Source organism: Dendropsophus ebraccatus, chromosome 3 (assembly GCF_027789765.1).
Source record: "Dendropsophus ebraccatus isolate aDenEbr1 chromosome 3, aDenEbr1.pat, whole genome shotgun sequence".
NCBI lineage: Eukaryota > Metazoa > Chordata > Amphibia > Anura > Hylidae > Dendropsophus > Dendropsophus ebraccatus.
The window spans coordinates 153,224,321-153,247,935 of record NC_091456.1 but is presented as its reverse complement, the minus strand read 5'-3'; the positions used below and the strand labels follow the sequence as shown (position 1 = coordinate 153,247,935).

Genomic DNA, 23,615 nt, shown 5'->3' with positions numbered 1-23,615 from the left:
AACCGAAAACGTAAAAACGAAAATGGGCCATGTCCTTAAAGGGTTAAGGACCGGGCCAATTGTCACTTTTGCGTTTTTGTTTTTTCCTCCTCGCCTTCTAAGACCCATAACTTTCATTTTTCCACCTACAAGTCCATGTGAGGGCTTGTTTTTTTTCAGGAGCAGGTGTACTTTGTAATGGCATCTTTCAATCAGCCATAAAATGAATGACTGAACCCCCAAAATATCATTTATGGGGTGAATTTGGGTCAAAGAATGCGATTCCGCAAATTTTGAGGGTCTCCATGTTTATGTAATGCACTTAACGGTAAAACTGATTTTTTCTTTATTCTATAGGTCAGTCTGAACACAGTGATATGCAGGTTTACTAGGTTTTCTATGATTTTACCATTTTTATTAGCAGTAAAACTTTTTTTTTTTTGCAAATAAGCATATTTACATTGGCCCTATTGTAACTCCTATAGCGCTTTTATTTTTTCACCTACGGGGTCGTATGGGGCTTCATTTTCTGCGCCATTATCTCTAGTTTTTATTAATAATTTTTTTTTCTAGATCAAATGTATTGATCGCTTTTTATTATTTTTTTTTATACATAAAATGTCATTTAAAAAAAGCAATCTTTTTGTTCACGCCGTTTACCTTGCGGGAATAGTATTGTTTTATTTTAATCGGGCGATTACGCACGCTACGGTATATAATATGTTAATTAACTTTATTACTTTCTATGTGTTTAATGTATGAAATGGGAAGGGGGGGTGATTTTCACTTTAATTGGGGGAAGGGGCTTTGGGGCATTTTGTAAAACATTTATTTATTTATTTCCCCCTTAGGGAACTATCACATACATACATTAGATCAGTAACACTGATCCCTGCGATGCCATAGCATTGCAGGGATCAGTGTTATCTGTGATCTTCTGATAGAGCCTGCCTGTGGCAGGCTGAATCAAATGACCGATCCGGGGACTGCAGGGAGGTAAGGAGAAGACCTCCGGCAGTCAGAAAATGCGATCGGGACCCCCGCAGACACGCTGCGGGGGTCCCGCTCGCTAAGTGACCGGAGATCCTCCGGTGACTTATATTTTAAGGGGTTAAGGTTATTGGCGCAGCGGCCCACCATTGAGGGTGAGGGCTTGGCTGCAGATAGCAGCCGGTCCTCACCTGCTATGGGGCAAGCTCAGCTTGTGAAACCCGTTCCGTAGCCCGGGACCCCGGCAGGTCGTACATTTACGTCCTTCTGCCTTAAAGCCCAGGCAGCGGGGGTGTAAATGTACGCCCGCGGTCCTTAAGGGGTTAAGGGTAAACAACATTCCAGGGCCAGATTATCGTTTAACAAGGGCTGCATGGACATTGTTACTGATGTCCTTGCAGCCCTTGCTGTAACTATATACATTACCTATCCAGGCTGCAGGGCTCCTCTTGCGGTCTGCTTCTCCCTGGGTCCCACGCATCTCCAGCTCCAGAGCGGCCTGTCTCAGCTGACAGGCCGCTAAGACAATCACTGGCCGCGATAGTCCCATCCTGTGAGCTCAGACAGGCCGCTCTGAAGCTGGAGCGCGCGGGACCCGGGGAGAAGACCTTACCATTACAGGTAATGTAAATCGTCAGTCGTTGGCCACGCACCGCTATTACACGTAGCGATGCGCGGTCGGCGCCCAGCGATTATAGGTTCAGACCTATATCAACGATTAGCTGATGATTGTTGTCATTGGCTGATCGTTGTATTTATTCCACGGAGCGATAATTGGCCATTGATGGAATTAGGGAGCGGCTGGAGAGTGGATCATGCTGCCATGTCCTCTCCCCGGCTATATCTCCTGATCAGAGCGGGTCTCAGCAATGACATGATTGATATGTCAAAAGTTATTTGCGGTGGCAAGTACGCTTTAGATTGATTAGAATGCAGAGTTCCTTAGCATTTTTATGTATATCTTGTCATATACTTTTCCTTTCTCATTTTTAGATACGTTATTCCATGCCACACAAAGGCAGCACACTTTGACATTGACTGGAGCAAAGAAGATGACTCAAATCTTTTAATTGGTATCTATGAGTATGGTTATGGCAGCTGGGAAATGATTAAAATGGATCCTGACCTCAACTTAACACAAAAGGTAAAAAAAAAAAAAAAATCCTCTTAGTGGTGTACATAAGTTGTTGTCTAAAATTGAAAATTGGATCCCATCCTAGTCCCCACTATCACCCACAGGAACCAAAGGCATTGGCAGCGTTGTTTGTTGTACAAGTAATGAACTGACAGCATTACATTTTCCCACAACCTCCTTACTGTAAAGCTGAAACTGTTTTGCTCTTAGCGATGGCCGTGGAAATATATTAGGGAATTTTAATTAGCGCAGTATTTTATTATGACTGCATCTTTATGCCAGGAGAGTTTTTATGTGTTTTGCACTTGTTACTGTTGACCTGTTTCCAATACTAAGAGCAGTTTACCATTGTGTGCCATGCAGCTATGGTTTCCTGTGTGCCTATTTTTTATGCCAGCTTTGTTTTGTTTTTTGCCAGGTAGGTTTCCTACATGTTTCCTTGCTATGTTTAAGTAGGTTGTTTTGCACCTGGTTAAAGCGAGACATTCCCCCACAAACATGTCTTGGAAACAAGTAAGCGAGTTCACATCATAGTAAGATAAAGGTTATTAAAATGTTGAGTGGGGATTTTCCATCAAGGTGTGTTATGACCCTTAGACAATTAATGTGAAACAACTTTGGATGGCTAGGTGCTGATTCCAAGAACAAGGGTTCTGTGCAGGTAGTGTGTTACAGAAGCACTCTGTTCTTACCTAGAAGTAACATTGTTTACATACTGTGTTTGTTCTCCGTGTCGATCCCACTGAACATCCACATGACCGTGCCTCTCCAGAATCTGCAGCTACTTGACATAAGATTCGCTGGTCCAGATTTATAAATCTGCCTAAAATCAAAACTGTATCAGTCATGAATTTGCCCCCATACAATAGGGCTAATCTTTTTCCTACAAACCAAAGCAGTATCTGCACGAAAACAGAAATGCCTCAGCAAGTGGCATGTTTTTTGTTGTTTTTTTTTACCCCGTATGTGGATTTTTATACACTCTTGGTAAAATATCCATGCCACCATTTTTAATGGGTAACTGTTTTGAAGTGGCGCATACTGTGAATGGGACAATCTGTATGTATGTTTGCATGTAATATATATACACTCACCGGCCACTTTATTAGGTACACCTGTCCAACTGCACGTTACCACTTAATTTCTAATCAGCCAATCACATGGCGGCAACTCAGTGCATTTAGGCATGTAGACATGGTCAAGACAATCTCCTGCAGTTCAAACCGAGCATCAGTATGGGGAAGAAAGGTGATTTGAGTGCCTTTGAACGTGGCATGGTTGTTGGTGCCAGAAGGGCTGGTCTGAGTATTTCCGAAACTGCTGATCCACTGGGATTTTCACGCACAACCATCTCTAGGGTTTACAGAGAATGGTCCGAAAAAGAAAAAACATCCAGTGAGCGGCAGTTCTGTGGGTGGAAATACCTTGTTGATGCCAGAGGTCAGAGGAGAATGGGCAGACTGGTGCGAGCTGATAGAAAGGCAACAGTGACTCAAATAGCCAACCGATACAACCAAGGTAGGCAGAAGAGCATCTCTGAACGCACAGTACCTCCAACTTTGAGGCAGATGGGCTACAGCAGCAGAAGACCACACCGGGTGCCACTACTTTCAGCTAAGAACAGGAAACTGAGGCTACAATTTGCACAAGCTCATCGAAATTGAACAGTAGAAGATTGGAAAAACGTTGCCTGGTCTGATGAGTCTCGATTTCTGCTGCAACATTCGGATGGTAGGGTCAGAATTTGGCGTCAACAACATGAAAGCATGGATCCATCCTGCCTTGTATCAACGGTTCAGGCTGGTGGTGGTGGTGTCATGGTGTGGGGAATATTTTCTTGGCACTCTTTGGGCCCCTTGGTACCAATTGAGCATCGTTGCAACGCCACAGCCTACCTGAGTATTGTTGCTGACTATGTCCATCCCTTTATGACCACAATGTACCCAACATCTGATGGCTACTTTCAGCAGGATAATGCGCCATGTCATAAAGCTAGAATCATCTCAGACTGGTTTCTTGAACATGACAATGAGTTCACTGTACTCATGGCCTCCAGAGTCACCAGATCTCAATCCAATAGAGCATCTTTAGGATGTGGTGGAATGGGAGATTCGCATCATGGATGTGCAGCCGACAAATCTGCGGCAACTGTGTGATGCCATCATGTCAATATGGACCAAAATCTCTGAGGAATGCTTCCAGCACCTTGTTGAATCTATGCCACGAAGAATTGAGGCAGTTCTGAAGGCAAAAGGGTGTCCAACCCGTTACTAGCATGGTGTACCTAATAAAGTGGACGGTGAGTGTGTGTGTGTGTGTGTGTGTGTGTGTGTGTATACACACACACACACACACACACACACACACACACACACACACACACACACACACACACACACACACACACACACACACACACTGGGGAAAAAAAGTATTTAGTCAGTCACCAATAGTGCAAGTTCCACCACTTAAAAAGATGAGAGAGGCGTCTGTAATTGACACCATATGTAGACCTCAACTATGGGAAACAAAATGAGAAAACAAATCCAGAAAATCACATTGTCTGATTTTGTAAGAATTTATTTGCAAATTATGGTGGAAAATAAGTATTTGGTCAGTAACAAAATTTCATCTCAATACTTTGTTATATATCCTTTGTTGGCAATGACAGAGGTCAAACGTTTTCTGTAAGTTTTCACAAGGTTGGCACACACTGTTGTTGGTATGTTGGCCCATTCCTCCATGCAGATCTCCTCTAGAGCAGTGATGTTTTGGGGCTGTCGCTTTCAACTCCCTCCAAAGGTTTTCTATTGGGTTGAGATCTAGAGATTGGCTAGGCCACTCCAGGACCTTGAAATGCTGCTTACGAAGCCACTCCTTCGTTGCCCTGGCGGTGTGCTTTGGATCATTTTCGTGTTGAAAGACTCAGCCACGTTGCATCTTCAATGCCCTTGCTGATGGAAGGAGGTTTGCACTCAAAATCTCACGATACATGGCCCCATTCATTCTTTCATGTACCTGGATCAGTCGTCCTGGCCCCTTTGCATAGAAACAGCTCCAAAGCATGATGTTTTCACCCCCATGCTTTACAGTAGGTATGGTGTTTGATGGATGCAACTCAGTATTCTTTTTCCTCCAAACAAGACAAGTTGTGTTTCTACCAAACAGTTCCACTTTGGTTTCATTAGACCATAGGACATTCTCCCAATACTCTTCTGGATCATCCAAATGCTCTCTAGCAAACTTCAGACGGGCCCGGACATGTACTGGCTTAAGCAGTGGGACACGTCTGGCACTGCAGGATCTGAGTCCCTGACGGCATAGTGTGTTACTGATGGTAGGCTTTGTTACATTGGTCCCAGCTCTCTGCAGTTCATTCACTAGGTCCCCTTGCATGGTTCTGGGATGTTTGCTCACCGTTCTTGTGATCATTTTGACCCCACGGGGTGAGATTTTGCGTGGAGCCCCAGATCGAGGGAGATTATCACTGGTTTTGTATGTCTTCCATTTTCTAATTATTGCTCCCACAGTTGATTTCTTCACTCCAAGCTGGTTGCCTATTGCAGATTCAGTCTTCCCAGCCTGGTGCAAGGCTACAATTTTGTTTCTGGTGTCCTTTGACAGCTCTTTGGTCTTAAACAGAGTTTAAACAGGTGCCATTACTACAGGTAATGGGTGGAGGAAAGAGGAGACTCTTAAAGAAGTTGTTACAGGTCTGTGAGAGCCAGAAATCTTGGTGACCAAATACTTATTTTCCACCATAATTTGCAAATTCTTACAAAATCAGACAATGTGATTTTTGTGATTTGTTTTCTCATTTTGTGTCTCATAGTTGAGGTCTACCTATGATGTAAATTACAGACTCCTCTCATCTTTTTCTAAGTGGGAGAACTTGCACTATTGGTGACTGACTAAATACTTTTTTTTTCCCCACTGTGTGTGTGTGTGTGTGTATAATATATATGTTATAAAACATGTATGTACATAGTAATTATGGGTAATTTAATATTTGTGAGTGCAGTATTAACTAGTGTGATTTTGCATTTTTAGATATTGCCTGATGATCCAGATAAGAAGCCCCAGGCTAAGCAGTTACAGACCAGAGCAGACTACCTCATAAAACTTCTCAGCAAGGACCTTGCTAAAAAAGAAGCACAACGACTTTCAGGAGTGAGTTTTTTACCATAGGAAATCTGTAGAACGTATTAGAACATATATGTTTTGGGTTTTAGTGCCTTTGTCCTGGTAAGGGAAATTATTTAGAAATTAGTTTGTGCATTGGTTGTTTAGCTTTTCCTGACCTGTTAATTGTTACTTAGGGAAATTCAAAACGGAGAAAAGCGAGAGCAAAGAAGAGTAAAACGGTAAAACCTGTGAAAATTGAAGTCAAAAGCGAATCCTCACCGCCAACTTCAGAAAAGTCAGAGGAAGAGGAGGAGGAGGAAGAAGAGGATGAGGATGATGAAGACAAGGCAAGTTTAACAAATGGATACCATGTGCTAGACTGGAAATCTTTTTATTTTATACCTAATGGAAATTTGCAGTAAGCATGAAAAGCTAACAAAATGTTTATAGTCATAAAGAATATGATACTAAATTAGGGTCTTAAAAGGGTTGTTTGGGCAAGTGTTCAAGGGTAGGGATATATAGCAGGAATATATTTTTCTTTTTTTTTAAATCTATTTTGCATCTTTAGAAGTGTAATTCAGCTTCCTGCATATCCATATTCATTATACTAAAATGCAGGTGCAATACTGATGCCATTTTAAATGTACTACATCTGTGGTCTTTGGTTTGTGGTTGTTAGTGTTTTGCTTTTTTTCTGTGTTCTTTTTGGTTTGTACCCAACCCTTGTAATAACACCTGACAAAATGTAAAAACAGTGCATTTGTTACATAGTGCAATTTCATATACATTGCCCTTGAAATTTACATTGTTCTCTTGTTGCAGGATAAAGATGCTTCTGTGAAAACAAACAGTAAAAAAATTAAAGCTGAAAAAGAGAATGAGGAAAGGACAGAGCCAGAAGCCCCTTCAAAAAAGGAGCCCGAAGAGAAGAAGGAAATAAAGGAGAACAAGAAAGAGGTAAAAAAAGAAAGGAAAGATCGTGATGAAAAGAAAGAAGAGAAGGATAAAAAGGAGTCAAAAACTAAAGAAGTAGTAAAAGAGATCAAAGAAGAAAAGGTAAATCACATTCTCTGTACTTGGTATACAGTATATTCTAATCCACTTATTTGCCAGGCCTCCACTAAATATTGTCTATTTGTGCCTTTTTTATGGATAGGTAAATGATGTGAAACCAGAAAAAGAGAAATCAAAGAAAAATATTTGCGCCGAAACTCCTGTTCACATTACTGCAAGTAGTGAACCTGTTCCGATTTCTGAAGAGGCAGAAGAACTTGATCAGAAGACCTTCAGTGTTGTGAGTTTTACATTTGATCAAACTACAGTGTTCATTAATGTGTTACTTTTAGTGTTTTAGTGGAACACACAGGTTTTGTTCAGGCTTAGAAACCAGTGTGAATCTGGGAAATCTGGTAATCTTATATATGGGTTTAACAGTAACTAGTTCACCATATAGAAATGTTTACTGATCAGCCAACATGTCTAGAATATGCCTCTTAATTTATATATGGGTTTCAGGTTCACTGTCGATCCTTATCCCACACACAAAGGAGTACTCCGGCTATTTAAAGATAATTACTCTGATCTTACCACACTCCCCTGGTGTCTTTCCATGGCATCTTCATGTCCCCTGCTAAAGGCTCCTACTGCAACTTTTGATATTCGTCTTGGCAGTAAACCCACTGAAGCGGGACAAAGCTGTGTACAGTGATTGGCTGAGTGGGTTGTCACTGCTGAGACAAAAATTTTAAATGGTCAGAGTATTCCTTTTAAACCAAAAACAAATTGGCCTAAGACACCCTTAGAGGTGCCTACACATCCATTGTTGATTGAGGTTGCTTGAGTCTCTTGAAATGAGCCATTTTCTATGCTATTCTATTGTCTATGAGTGAGTCTCACAGACTATCACAGCTTTACCTGCTGCATAGGGTGTATAGGACCCTTTCTTTTCTTCATAGGATTGCTTTTATTGTTAATGTTTTCACTGTTCTGTTACTAAGGTTTCCATGAATGATTTCTTATAGTACTCTTTTCTACTGATTATTATTTGATCCGTTTACGGAGCATTGTTATTATGGGGCAGGTGGTCTTACTATATTTTTGTCTTTGTTATAAGCGGAAAAAGTCAATTAAAGATCTGATTTTTAAAAAAAATCTAATTTTGCATACTGAAGCTGCGTACTCCCAAGCTCAGGTGCCTAGTGGCAAATGCAGCTCCGACTAGTACATGTGTACAGTAATTTGTCCATCTTAGAGCTTAAAGGGGTAGTCCACCCAAAAATTTTTTCTTTCAAATCAACTGGTGCCATAAAGTGCCAGAGATTTGTAATTCACTTCTATTAAAAAATCTTAAGTCTTCCAGTACTTATTAGCTGCTGTATGTCCAGCAGGAAGTGGTGTTTTCTTTCCTGTCTGACCCAGTGCTCTCTGTTGCCTCCTCTGTCCATGTCAGGAACTGTCCAAAGCAGGAGCGAATCCCCATAGAAAACCCCTCCTGCTCTCCAGACTGGAAATAATACAACTTCCTGTTGGGCATACAGCAGCTAATAAGTACTGGAAGGCTTGAGATTTTTTAATAGAAGTAAATTACAAATCTCTGTCACTTCATGGCAGCAGTTGATTTGAAAGAAAAAAAATTTGGGTGGACTACCCCTTTAAAGACTATGACTTCAGTCGTCTTCTGTATATATGTGAGACTGTACTACAGAAGCTGTATACACCTCTGAAGCAAGTTATACTGCCACTGACTTAGGCATTCATTATTTTGTATCTTAAAGGGGTTATCCAGCGCTACAAAAACATGGCCACTTTTCCCCCTCACTTGTCTCCAGATTAGGTGCGGTTTGGAACTCTGTTCCATTGAAGTAAATGGAGCTCTATTGCAAACCGCACCTGAATTTGGAGACAAGAGAGGGGGGAAAGTGGCCATGTTTTTGTAGCACTTGATAACCCCTTTAAGGAAACTTTGACAGATAAGCAGTTTTTAAAGAGCTAAATAATCATCATCTTGTTGAGTAGTTACTTAGCATTGTTTATTCAGTATATCTTTGAATAACAGAACATGTTGTCTTACAGTGTAAAGAGCGAATGAGACCTGTGAAGGCTGCATTAAAACAGTTGGATCGGCCAGAAAAAGGACTTTCTGAGCGGGAGCAACTTGAGCACACCCGGCAGTGCCTGATAAAAATTGGGGATCACATAACAGAATGCTTGAAAGAGTATGGAAACCCGGAACAAATAAAACAGTGGAGGAAGTAAGTGGAATGTTTGTTTTCCCCCTCTTCAATAGAACTCAATGGAAAATAGACGTCATAATATGGAGAAAAAAAAAAAATTTAGAACATCGACTTGATGAATAAATCTGTTAATTGACATTAAAGGGAACCAATCATCATGATACTGTTGATATGCCTCCCAGCTGCATCCTATTGCTTATTGCAGCTCCCCTAGGATACCAGCCACGTCTGCCGTGTTATCTTTACATTGGGTAAAAACCTGTTTTATTGTGGTGCTTGAGGGCAGCAACTAGTCATTTGGGCAGAGAGGCACCCGGGACTAGTCTCAGCTCTCTGCCTGTTAGTGCGCTCTGCGGGATGATTGACAGGCAGAGAGACCTTAGTGAGAAAGAGACTAGTGGCCTCTCTGTCAGTCACCCTCGCACAGTGCACTGACAAGTCACAGGCGGCTCTCTGCCCAGATGACCAGTTGCAGTCCCTTCTCCTGGCCTTGCATGCCACAATAAAACAGGTTTTTACCTGAGGTAAGAGATAACGCTGCAGACGTGGCTAGTATGCTAGGGGAGCTGCAATAAACATCTAATTGTGCTGATTGGTTCCCTTAAAAGCAGATTTCAGGTCTTAAAGGACTTATCTGGGGAGCAGAAAAGGTCTTGCCTATTGTGCCTTCCGGTGTAACGGACAAGACTTCTCCTGCCAAAGGGGGAAGGAGACTGATATTGACTGTAACTCTATTTTTCTTTAGGAACTTATGGATTTTTGTATCTAAGTTTACTGAATTTGATGCCCGTAAACTGCACAAACTGTACAAACACGCCATCAAGAAACGGCAGGAATCTCAGGTAATCCTGCACAATCCAGTCTCCATTCACAGCCCTGTTTTTTTGACAAGCAAATAATTGATTGGCTGTTGGTTTGTCACTTCATTGGTATTTTTTCTCTCCCGACAGCACAATGACCAGAATGTCAGCAGCAGCATGAACACAATCATTCGACATCCAGGTAAATAGAAAATAAAGTAATTGATGTAGTGGTCACCCTCACTTTTTGCTGCCATATTGTGTATAGTAGTATGTAGATGAGATTTTTACCACTTTGTTGCATATAACACTTGGTGACTGTATGAAAAATAGCTAAAATTTTTCTTTTCAGATGTTGAAAGGTTGAAAGAGAACACAAACCACGATGATAGCAGCAGAGATAGTTATTCCTCTGACCGTCATTTGTCACAATATCATGATCACCATCACAAGGACAGACACCACAGTGATGCTTATAAGAAGAGCGACTCCAGAAAAAGACCTTATTCTAATTTCAGCAACGGTAAAGACCATCGGGACTGGGATCATCATTACAAGCAGGACAGGTCAGTGTTCACATCAAATACTTCAGTCTTATTAACTAAGAGTTTTACCCCTAAATGATAACTTATCAACTATGACTATTATCTACCTCCCAAAACAGTGCCACAAACAATCTGGTATTGATTCTAAGCTGCAGTTAATATTGCAATACTAAGTACAAACTTTGGCCTGGTGTGGTATGGTTTTTGAAAGAAAGAAGCCATGTTTTCTAAAAGGGCAGATTAGATGGACCAGGTGGTCTTTTTCTGTTGATCTGCAGACAATCTGTTTTTATGATCCAAACTGTGCCCGAAAAGAAAGTAAACCAAGCTTTCATCTCACTACCCATAAAAGTTAGTGCAGCTGTCCCTTGTGTATACACCAGAGTATTTACTGCTATGTGACTAAAATGCTGCAGTGTAAACTTTTCCCCTTTAGCCCCTAAGAATCAGGTCAGTGCTTAGTATAACTGATTCCTCTTTTCTTAGTTACCCTGCTGCTACTGTTTGTCATTTCTGCTCTTATAGCACCTTGCAAGGCCAGTGCATCGGTAAACCCCCCCCCCCCCCACACACACACACACACACACACACACACAGGTCATATGTACTAACTCATGGCATAGCAGAGAAGCTTGTGTTCTGTGTTGTGATTGGCTAGAGAAGTAAGGGGTAAGGTAATCCTGTGTGTACTGTGCAAACAGCCCAGCATCGGTTTTGCCCCTTGAAATGTAGGGAATGAGAAATAGCTGTGCCGCATAGAGAGGACTCAGCAGCTCTCTTGGTACAGTGGTTTTGCTTTATGTTTTGTGCCTAAATCTTAGATTTTATTTTCAATGCTAAATTATAATATAGTAAGTTATGGTTTTTTTGGTGTGTTTTAGGTACCACAGTGAAAGCAAACACCGAAAAATGGATGACCACAGAAGCAGAGATCATAGGTCAAACGAAGGAAATTTAAAGGACAGGTCCCTTTCAGATCACAGATCCCATTCTGACCACCGTTTACATTCAGATCACCGATCCAGTTCTGATTACAGCCATCATAAATCTTCCAGGGATTACCGGTACCATTCAGACTGGCAGATGGACCATAGAGCTTCTAGTAGTGGGCCAAGATCTCCATTGGACCAGAGGTCTCCTTATGATTCTAGATCACCTTTAGGTCGTAGATCACCTTTCGAATGTTCTTCAGATCACAAAAGTACTCCTGAACATTTATGGAGTGGCCGCAAAACATAACACAGGGACATCAGTCCTGGACATTAGCCATATTCCGTAAATTTATCACAGTGATTGCCTTACATGACTTGAAAGAAATGGACTGGATCTGCCCAGGGCAGATATTACTACTTTCCTGAATGCAAGGTCTAGTATCACACAGATCAGAGAATATTTTTGTATTTAAGGTATATGCTGCACTGTGCTGCAAATGTGGCATTTTTTTTATGAACTATAAGATGTTTACTCTTTCAGAGACCTCAGCACTGCCCGTTTTGACTGAATTTTATTAAAGAAAAATATTAAAAAAAAAACATCTTTGAACTATGACTTACACCTTTGTTGACCTATGATCACGATGGCAAGTACTTGGAGAGGCTTTTATTGTCTGGGAAATGCTCTCAAGGACTCACTTTCCAAAGCTATTTGTTTACATTGTACACTGCAACCACCTTGCCGCTTCTCATCATATGCTTGAATATTTAAAACCTGTACCTAAAAGTGTAAAATAGCCAGTTTTTTTCCTTTTTTTTTTTTTTTTTTTTTTTTTTTTATGTGATCAATTGTAATATTTTTTTTATACAAAAACTGCTGTAAATTATTGTAAATTAATTAAATGGATGTTTCTTCCTTCCTCAGGCTTTCTTTGACTGTTCCTTTCCCCATCAACTCAGGCCTTCTCATAAAGTATGGATATATGTATATTCATTACATATTTTATTTTTATTTTTTTAGTCGTTTTGATGGAATAAATGTTCAGAATGTACAAAAAAAAAAAGGGGGAAAGGGAACACTAATTCCATTTGTATGTCATGTAGTGTTCCAGTTTTTAGTACACTTTATAGGTTTACTTTGTTTTTCATTTTAAGCAAATGTCAGTGTTGTGATGGAATCTATGGGTAAAACAAATTCCTGGAGAAATTTTATGCAGCCTGAAATAGTTAAAGGCAATGTTTTAAAACCAGGCAACTTGTCAGACAAGCAGCTCTATTGTCCAAACCAGCCAAAATTTTATTGTTAATCCATTTGTTTTCCCTTTTTTTAAGAAATGGGCAATAATGTCAAATGTGCTATGCAGCCAGTATGATTTCCAGTAAACTTATTGACTTTATATACTGTTTAAATGCACACTGATTGTATATAGATTTCTTCTATATATGGAAATTAAAGTGTAAGAACTTCTGAATTGTCGGCTTCCTCCAGCTTATTTTAGTTGTTGCTTCTTCATTCGCTCTCATTGCTTACACTTAGGCATCACTGATCTATGCTTCCTTAATAGAGATGAGCGAACCGTTTCGAGTTAATCCAAACCCGAACGTTCGGTATTTGATTAGCTGGGGCTGCTGAACTTGGATAAAGCTCTAAGGTTGTCTGGAAAACATGGATACAGCCAATGACTATATCCATGTTTTCCACATAGCCTTAGGGCTTTATACAACTTCAGCAGCCCCCGCTAATCAAATGCTGAACGTTCGGGTTCGGATCGACTCGAGCATGCTCCAGGTTTGCTCATCTCTATTCCTTAACCTCAGCAACCTCTCCTCTACAGCTCCATAAATCGTGTTCAGACTTAAATGTGAGAGACATAGATTGAAGAGGTTTTCCTATCTGGAGTAGTTGTGCCTTATCCACAGCATACGGCATAACTAAGATTGCAGAGGTCCGACCCCATAGCTGTCATCATCCAGAAAGAGCATCATTCTTGTCCTCGGTTTTTGTAATATTGCACTTTAATTCCAATAAAATTAATAGAAAAGAGTTGTAACACCACAAACGACTTGAGAACATGGGTGGTGCTGTATATGGAAGAAAGCAGCTATGTTTTTCTATTCCTTTAAATCTTTCCTAGATTTTTCCTGATATTAGGGACAGTCATGGCTTTAGTCCAAGATGGCTACATTCAAGCTTCTGCTGACTTGTTTTATGTAGGTTCTGTTAGACTAGTTGGCGGCAGCAGGCAAAGTGTGGTAGGGGGGTAAGAAAACCAATAATCCCAAGATTACAAGTCGGTGTATTCAGTAAAACTACAAAAAGTCCTGTGTAAAGTGTCCTTGTCATTTGGAAAAACTTCTTGACATGTTCAAGAGAATGTTTGGTCAGGGTCCAGGTGTTCAGACCCTACTGCTTGTTAGAGCAGGAAGAAGCATGCATTTGGGCTCTTCTTCCTTTGGCTCACTGCAATCTTAGTTGTGTTGCAGGATACAGGCTCCATAGAAAGTCTATATACAGTCTGTCTTTTCTGGCTCTGAACATCCAGATCCCAGCTTACCCAATATTTTGACAGGTCTGTAGGAGACTAAACAAATCGTACCTTTATCTTGGTGAATGTCCGTTTTGCTCCTTCATAAATTTTGGCTTTTTTAAATGTCAGATCTGTTTTCTTTCCCTATTAGCTACCTGTCTGTCTCCCGCTCCTCACCTAGTGAATTGTGAACAGATTCCCTTTCGCCTACAGATACACCAGGCACAGCACCTTTTTTCTTCAAGTGATATCTGCAGTCCGCAAGACTATATACAATTGGATATACTGATGTGAAATACTGGTCACAATGAGGGAGATTTATCAAATATGGAGTAAAGAGAAACTGGCTCAGTTGCCCCTAGCAACCAATCAGATTCCACCTTTCATTTCCCAAAGAGTCTGTGAGGAATAAAAGGTGGAATCTGATTGGTTGCTAGGGGCAACTGAGCCAGTTTCACTTTACACCATGGTTGATAAATCTCCCCCAATGTGTGTAAGTGGTAGCTGCTATATATTACTGTCTCAGCTGTAGGGTTATGGATGCAGGTCCCAGCCTGTACATGTTTCTGATGACCCAGGTGGAATCAGCCCAATTCTGTGTGGTGTGAAAAAGCATATCAGCCATTCCTTGTGTATGCTATTAGTGTGTTTTGGCTATACACACTGTAGTGTGACAGATACTGTTTGACAGCTACCACATGAGTCTGCTTTAAAGGAGAAGTACGGCGGAAATGTTTATTAAAGTACTGTATTGCCCCCCCCCCCCCCCCCCCATTCCAGATTCCACTTTTCATTCCTCACAGACTCTTTGGAAAATGAAAGGTGGAATCTGATTGGTTGCTAGGGGCAACTGAGCCAGTTTCCCTTTATACCATGTTTGACAAATTCTTCCCTTGTGCATTTCCTGTAATAAGTGTATATTGGTAATTTGTATAACTTTTGGGGGGCAATACAATACTTTAATAAAAATTTGCCGGACTTCTCCTTTAAGCACTACAATGTGGGTATGGTGTAGGTCTCCAGCTGTATACCACACAGTACTGTCTAGAGAATACAACCAAGGCTGGCTGAGGAGGTGATCTATGTGGCTCTATGCTACCATTAACAGCTAGTTGTTATGACTCCCAGAATGCAGTGAGTGGCCAGGTACCCGCTGTTGGCACTGACGTCCAGGTATTTGTGGGGGGCATATTGTTGGGACTAAAGTGCACATGGTAAAAGGTGGTCAGCTTTGTGGAATTACCATGTAGCCTTGTAACAAGAATTTAGTGTCCTTGCAGATGAATGGTGGGTAACCTCAGTTGGCTAACCATCATAATTTCAGTATAGTTTCTTTAGTTTGTCCATTCAAAAACAATATTTAAAATGTATTATTGAACTGTGGTAGGTCTGAAGCTGACCACCCTGCTTAATGTGACCCATAATGATAGATGACTTCATTATAATATCATTAACCACTTCCTGCCCTAGCCATGCCAATTAACAGGCTAATGGCCTGTCACCTGTGCCAGAAGGCTGATATTTTACATGTTGAGTTTGATGGCACTGCACTCTTCTGCATGCTGTACCATGGGCAGGGTCGGCTCTCACACTGACACTAATCCTGTCACTAATATCTGCTGATACTGCTGCTCCTATTGATCACGGTGTCCCTGAATGCAGAAATGCTGTGGAACACTGACATTAGCATTACTGGGATTCCCTATCCATAGAGGATCCAGGGATCAGCTAGAAGATTGATTTTTAGGGGCAGTAGCATTAACCAAACTACTCCAAGACAGAAGCAGACACAATGATTTAGTTTTCCATAATAAAATTACATTGAATTGAATATTAAGGGGTTTTCTAGGATTAGCAAAATGTAGCAAGTGCGTGATATTAGGGTTGACTCTTAAAGCGATACTCCTTGGGAGGGGGGGGGTATTTTGGGATCTGGCCAGGGAGGAGGTGAAACGGATCCCGCCTCTGTCACTGAATGGCTAAGCAGACTTGAGACGTCACGTTTTGAGCCCGCGTCAGACACCAGAAAGCGGCCGGGGACCAGAGCGCCACGATACAGGACCCGCCGCTGGATCTGGGGAGGTGAGTGGACGTCTTTTCTGTCAGCCACCTCCTCCCCGGCCCAATCCCAAAATAGGCCCCCCCCCCCCAGATGGAATACCTAAGGCTGCTTTCACACATGGCGGGTTTTTAAAAAAAAAAAAAAAACTGACACCGCAGTTTTTGAGCAAAGGCCAGATGTGAATTAACCCGTTCCTGTCAGCAATACGAAGTACTGCTGATTTTTTTTAATTATTTATCAGAAAAAAAATTAATAAAAAGCTTTCAAAAATATTCTGTTACACCAATATATTAATAAAAGCTAGGGATCATGGTGCAAAAAATGTCTCTCCAACCAGCCCTGTAGGTGGAAAAATAAAAGCGCTATGGTTCTTAGAGGGCGGGGAGAAACATTGCATTTATTTGACCCGGACTTTTGTGCATCAAAGGGCTCTGTCTTGAATGGGTTAAAAAGAATGGGAAATATAAAGGAAGAACCTATACTTCTTCCTACTGGATCCACTTCTGGCCTTGCCTAAAAAACTGCAGTGTGTGAAACCAGCCTCTAGGATACCCTTTCAAAACTTTGGCAGGTACGTAGTCCACTCCTAGAGTAAGCGGTGTGCGAAACTGCCAGAAGCCATGGACCACATTGTAATACACTTTAGGGGCAGATTACGTACCTGTTGTGTTGGCAGAATAATAGGTAGCCTTTAATTCAATGGAACGGAGTGCTGCGATACCACATACAAACTAGGTACAAGAGTGGTCCTGTTTCTGGGGAAAAAACATCTATTTATCTAATCCTATAGAACACCTTTAATTACTGTTACTTAAAGGGATTGTCCAAAGAGCAGAAGAGGGCTGTAGCTGCTGTGCAGAACAGGACCGATTACGTGGCTTGGTAACGTGTAGGTAGCACCACACAAATGATTGCTGGATCGCTCTCACAGCCCTTTGCTGCCATCACTTATGGGCTGCACATTTCCTATTACACAGGGAGATGATCAGAAGTGATCTTTTGATAGATCTAAATGACTAATTAAGAGATTGCTCATTCTTTTGCTCATCACTGATGGTCATGGGTCTCCAAACTGCGGCCCTCGTGCAGCCATGTGCTTTGCAGACTGATCAGACTTATTGCAGGAGACTGCTCCATAGACTGCACCCTACTACTCATGGCAATTATAGTCCAAGCCATGGGTCTCCAAACTATGGCCCTCCAGCTGTTGCAAAACCACAATTCCCATCATGCCCGGACAGATAAAGCTTTAGATTTGGCTATCCATCTCACTAGAATCAATGGATGCTGCATGAAATGTAGAAACTGGGTTCTGTGAACCAAGTTGAAACACTTTCTAGTTGTTGCCTGGTTGATAGATGATGCTCCTCCTCCATGAAGTAACAAAAAAAGGAATTGCTATAATGATAATCCATTATAACATTATGTAACCATGTAAGATTTTTACCCTTTAATAAAAATAATCAATCATCTCAGCCGACTTATATTTATAGTATTGATGTCCACGTCATATTTTTTTCTTACTTCTTATGTCTTCTCTTCTTATCTTCACAAAATAATTTCATTTCGAAAAACAATAACAATTAATGTTATAAAAGGTGTAAATGTCACCACTAGGGGGAGACAAATGCTAATCGTTCAGTAAAGATTTAGAAATTCTAGTTAGAGAATGATCAATTAGGAAGCAATCTTCCCATTCCTTTCAGAGATCCGCTTTTGCCAGGAACCCTGTTATATGTAAAGCTAAAATTTAAACTACAACCTTCCTTTGCTTATCTATGGATGACAACTAATAAAAAAAAATCAACTAATATATTTTTTTTTAAATTCACCTAGAAAGACACAGATGTAACTGACCGACAAAGGGGGAATAGAACCCAGAACTTATCTCTGTTCGCCAATTCACCTACAGTATCTTCTTTTTGGCCATTGACCTATAGGTGTGTTACTCTGTCATTACAACCTCTCATGTCTCCAGGTCTTTTTTTTTTTCACTTTAAGGGCCCTATTCCACCGGACGATTATCGTTCAGATTATCGTTAAATCGTTCGAATCTAAACGATAATCGTTCGGTTGAAATGCAGTTAACGATTAACGACCGAATGAGAAATCGTTGATCGCTTTATAATGCTGCGTTTACACGTAACGATTATCGTGCGAATTTGCGCGATAAACGGTCAAATTGGAACGATAATCGTACGTGTAAACGCAGCGAATGATCGAACGACGCACGATAAATCGTACATCGTGATCTTTCATCAGGTCAGCAAATCGTCGTTCATCGTACGCAAAAAATTCGCAAATCGTTCCGTGTGAACAGTCGTTCGCCGATTTAACTAATGTGTGAGATAGGCTTAAACGATCGCAAAACGATCGCAGTGCGAATTTTCGTACGATATATCGTACCGTCTAAACGCTGATCGTTATAAAAAAAAAAAAACGTAAATCCGACATCGCTAATCGTACGATCGGGCCAATAATCGTTACGTGTAAACGCAGCATAAGACCTGGACCTATTTTTATCGTTGCTCGTTCGCAAATCGTTCGCATTGAATAAGACGTCGTTCGGTCGTTCGCAATAGATACGAACGCAATAGCGAATAAATAGCGAAGAAAAAACTATCGCAATTACGATCATTATTAACGATTATCGTTCCATGGAAATGAGTGAACGTTTTCAGGTCTTTCGCAATAGCGGTCGTTTGAGATCGTTAATTGTTAACGATTATGCAAACGATAATCGTCCGGTGGAATAGGGCCCTAAGATCTCCGGTTCACTAACCAGAGTCAGGGGAAAAAATTTGATCATTAATTGTGCTGTCCAGGAATGATGGGAATTGTAGTTTTGCAATTTGAATTTGACACCCCTGCCATAGAAGATTGTCGGCAGAAGAAGACCACTAGTCTGCCCTTTTAATATTTCCTTTTCCTTTCCTTTTATATATTTTTCTCGGGCAGGTTTATATTCATTTATTGTAGATTTAACAACCACATCTGCTGGACGTTTGTTCCAAGCAGTAAAGTAATCATTTCTTTTGTTGTTTCTGGCCTTTCCCCCAACTAACCTAAGACTGTGCCCCCTTGTTTTTGTGTTCACTTTTTTTTATTAATAAAAACACTTCCCTCCTGAACCTTATTTAGTCATTTAACATATTTAAAGGTTTTGATCATGTCCCCCCTTTACTTACTTTCCTCCAGACTATAAAGATTTAGATCCTTTAGTCTTACCTGATATATTTTATGCCTAGATACCTCCTGCTTTGGACCTGTTCAATCCTATATCCTCTCCAGAACTGGACATGGTTTTTTCAGATGTGGTCTCACTAAAGCTCTATACAGCGTAATCACAATCTCCCTCTTCCTACTGGTTATACCTCTAGCTATACAGCCCAGCATACGATTTGCTTTCCCTACCACCTGTCTGCACTGGTGTCTCATTTTAAGACTGTCAAAAATCACTGCCCCTAAATCCTTCTCTTCTGAAGTCTTTGCCACCAAAACCCTGCTGATACAATACTCTGATAGATCAACATTTACATTTGGAAACATTGAACTGCAGTTTCCATTATTTGGACAAAATATCTAGTAATGCTTTATCATTTTCCCTATTACTGACACCTCCAGGAATATCAGCCCTTATTGCACACGTTTGTGCCATCAGTAAACAGACAAACCTTCATTTTTTTTTAATACATTTCATGTTTTACATTTAATAAACTATTAAACTAATTCAATAGACTCTCATAAAAGTGTAGATACCGAATATGTCAAAAATTTTATAGCTATTTTATACATTAAAGGGGAACTATCAGCAGGTTAGAGGAATCTAACCTGCTGGTATCTCCCTATTGCGCAGATGGCGCAGAGGATGAAGGTATGTCTCTTACCGTCATTCTCAGTGCTGTTTCTGTGTGCTGAGGGTCCATTTACACAGAAAGATTATCTGACAGATTTGAAGCCAAACCCAGGAATGGATTTGAAGAGAGGAGAAATCTCAGGGTTTCCTTTACGGCCTGATCTCTGTTTATAGTCTGTTTCTGGCTTTGGCTTTAAATCTTTGGCAGATAATCTGTCAGATTATCTTTCTGTGTAAAGGGACCCTTAGTCGTTCACTCCACGGTCTGGTAAGCGCAATTGGAGCTCTGGGGTGCCATTAGGAGCACTGCCCTGCTCCCTGAGTGACGATCTGCCCCCAAGTGGCCCGCCCCTTCTAACGATTATCAATGCAGTGCTCTTAACAGCCTTACCGGACCGAGGAGTAAACGACTAAGTGCATGGAAACAGTGCAGAGGATGAAGGTAAGAGACATACCTTCATCCTTGGCACCTCCTGTTCAATAGGGACATATCAGATTAGTATTGTTTAACCTGATGATAGTTCCCCTTTAACTCCATGTATTAGCATACTCGTGTATATAAATACATTATACTCTGTGTAACTTTGAAACCAGACAGCCCTGGGGTCATGTCTAGGTCCCCAGGGCTGACCGCGGGTGTTCTATTGAGTCACTGGGAAATCAGAGCAGGCAATCCCTTAATGGACCAACTTTGCCTGTGCTCCAGAGGACACCCAAGAAGCTGTCATTTAGGTTCTTAGTGTTGAAGCAGTCCTGGAGTCACAAACTCCACTCTACTGCACCTTTCCATGAGTAATCAGAATGGTGAGAACTTCATTTCCAAAAGGAGTGTAGTTTATAGGACCCCAGAGCATAGCGCTCAAACCCGTTCACACACCCCTGTGCCTTTAAATTGTTTGCATGATTCTGCCTGGAAGAGTGATAGAGCATCTCTATATGTGACAAAACATATAAAGACAAGAGCATATGAAAACACCACCAGACTACTATGTCCTCCACAAGATGGAATAGACAGTCACACAATATATGTAGATCATCTGGTCTGCCCGCCTCATCTCTAGTGAAGTTGTATATATAGTATCCGTCTGTTTTCGCCTTCTGTTACAGTCGGAGGATTTTGTTAGTGTCTGCTTTATCCTCCCCAGTAATCCAAACATTCTTTTCAGGATTAGAAATCCTCACCATATTTTCTTTGAAACAGGTATATCCAGCTATACATTTCAAAGCTGCAAACACTTTTTATGGTTCCACATGTTTTGCAAACGTCTTAAAATATTTGGTTTTCTTTGATATTTTGTCCTTTGCTTTCTGTTAATAATACTAGACGCACTCAGGAGTTCTGCTCCACTAATATCTGGAATGCTATGTCCGGTTTGTTCAGCCATTTTCAGATCATGGTTTCCCAGAAGTAAGCTAATCGTGCGGGATCCTATTAATGGAAGCTTATAGACACAGGTGCTATACCAATGCATCAATTCTCAATTTTCCTGCCAGCGATGTGCAAAAGAACCCTAATGCTTAAACACTGTAAAATAAAGGTAACATATGGGTGTATTTTCAATACAATAATGCGCAACGTTGAAGTAAATGGGAAATTGGCCAATAGTGTACACATTGTATAGAACAACGGCCATAATTGATTACGACCATCTAAATAATGAACATGCTCATTATTTATGATCTGCTTTTACAAAATACAGCAGTTTTTTCCCCATCTGTTTACACATTTTAATTTTCACTAAAAATGATGGCTGTATTTAAATTTAACTTTACTGTATGTGAACATAGTCCTAATTAGAGATGAGCAAACCTGGAGCATGCTCAAGTCGATCCGAACCCGAACTTTCGGCATTTGATTAGCGGTGGCAGCTGAACTTGGATAAAGCTCTAACGCTATCTGGAAAACATGGATATAGTCATTGGCTGTATCCATGTTTTCCAGACAACCTTAGAGCTTTATCCAAGTTCTGCAGCCCCCGCTAATCAAATACCGAACGTTCGGGTTCGGATCGACTTGAACCCGGTTGGCTCATGTCTAGTCTTAATGTGATTTTCCCAATAGAGGGAGGTAATAAGTAGATAAAACTCTTCAATCCACTAAACCTCACCAGCCTTGCCTGGTGGGGATCCCACAAGACTTTAAAGGGGTACTCCAGTGGGGGGGCACTTTTAAGCTGGGACCGGGGACGAGGTGGCCGAGGGAAAAGACGTCCACTCACCTCCCCTGTTCCAGCGGCAGGTCCCGCATCGCGGCGCTCCGGTGCCCAGTTCCCGGCCGCTTCCGGGTGTCTGACACGGGCCCGAGACGTGACGTCTCAGGTCCACTCAGCCAGTCAGTAAAGGAGGCGGGATCCGGGTGAGTGGACGTCTTTTCCCTCTGCCACCTCGTCCCCGGTCCCAGCGCAAAAGTGCCCCCACGCTGGAGTACCCCTTTAAACATTTATTGGATATCCTCTGGATCTAAGAGAAAAATACAAATTAAGGGCCCTTGCGCACTATGGAAATCACACGGATAACTTGGCATGGATTCTGCCGCTCCCACTGGCTTCATTCTATGGTCAGGTGGATTCCACAGGATGGGAAAAAGTAAGAGATTGCGGGGGTTCGACCTCTGTACCCCCTGCTGATGTCCATATTCAGCACCCCGGCTTCTGTATTTTAAATAGAACTGCGGGTACAGCACATGACTTGCTGCTGTATTCATTCCTATGGAAAGAGCCGAGTACGCGGGAAGAGCACTGTACTCAGCGGTTTCCTTCGGCTCCATGGGAATGAGTAGAGCCGCGGGTCACATGCCATACCCGCAGTTCTATTCATAATACAGAAGCCAGGGGCTTGATACGAAGATCAGCGGGGGGTACAGAGATCAGACCTCGTAATCTCCTACTTTTCCCCTATACTGTGTAGTTGATTTTCTTGGAGTACCTCTTTTAAAATATGGCTTGTGTGTGGAACGCACCAATATCTGGGAAATTTCTAAGGCAACCCAAAGTTTCATTGGCAGCTGTGTCTAAACACAGAAATTTTAAAGGTACAGTTTATGGACACAAACTTTCAATAGAAAAAAGAAAGTAAAGCAAAATGTCATAATTAGAGATAAGCGCAACTAGAGCATGTTCTGGTCCGTCTGAACCCGAGCATGCGGCATTTGCTTAGCCTTAGCGGTGGCTTCAGAAGTTGGATGCAGCCTTAGGGAGTCTATGTAATCATAGTTACAGCCTATCGCGCCCCCGTTTTCTGCCCCTCCTAGAACAGTGCAAAATGAAGGATTTAGGATGCCTGGGATCTTAGGATCTTAGAGAGCTTACCATTACTTTGCCTGTGCAGTAGTGTCACGGTTAATGTAATTAATGATATACATACTGTATGATTATTGAATGAGCTGTATAACACATAAAAGCTGCTAATGTTATACAAAGTATATTTC

The 23,615-nt window shown here is 41.3% G+C and overlaps 1 protein-coding gene across 3 annotated transcripts in view; it reads left to right on the top strand.

Annotated features, from left to right (window-relative positions):
• CHD1 (chromodomain helicase DNA binding protein 1) overlaps nt 1-13,214 on the top strand; it is a 46,129-nt gene extending 32,915 nt beyond the window's left edge. For all 3 annotated transcript variants that reach the window (XM_069962964.1, XM_069962965.1, XM_069962963.1), the window contains 10 exons: nt 1,963-2,113; nt 6,155-6,274; nt 6,424-6,576; nt 7,055-7,288; nt 7,389-7,526; nt 9,305-9,483; nt 10,211-10,307; nt 10,416-10,467; nt 10,618-10,831; nt 11,692-13,214. In XM_069962964.1, the coding sequence (XP_069819065.1) occupies nt 1,963-2,113; nt 6,155-6,274; nt 6,424-6,576; nt 7,055-7,288; nt 7,389-7,526; nt 9,305-9,483; nt 10,211-10,307; nt 10,416-10,467; nt 10,618-10,831; nt 11,692-12,049 (1,696 nt within the window). In that variant the 3' untranslated portion in view covers nt 12,050-13,214. The remainder of the gene's footprint in view (nt 1-1,962; nt 2,114-6,154; nt 6,275-6,423; nt 6,577-7,054; nt 7,289-7,388; nt 7,527-9,304; nt 9,484-10,210; nt 10,308-10,415; nt 10,468-10,617; nt 10,832-11,691) is intronic.
• The last annotated feature ends 10,401 nt before the right edge of the window (nt 13,215-23,615 follow it).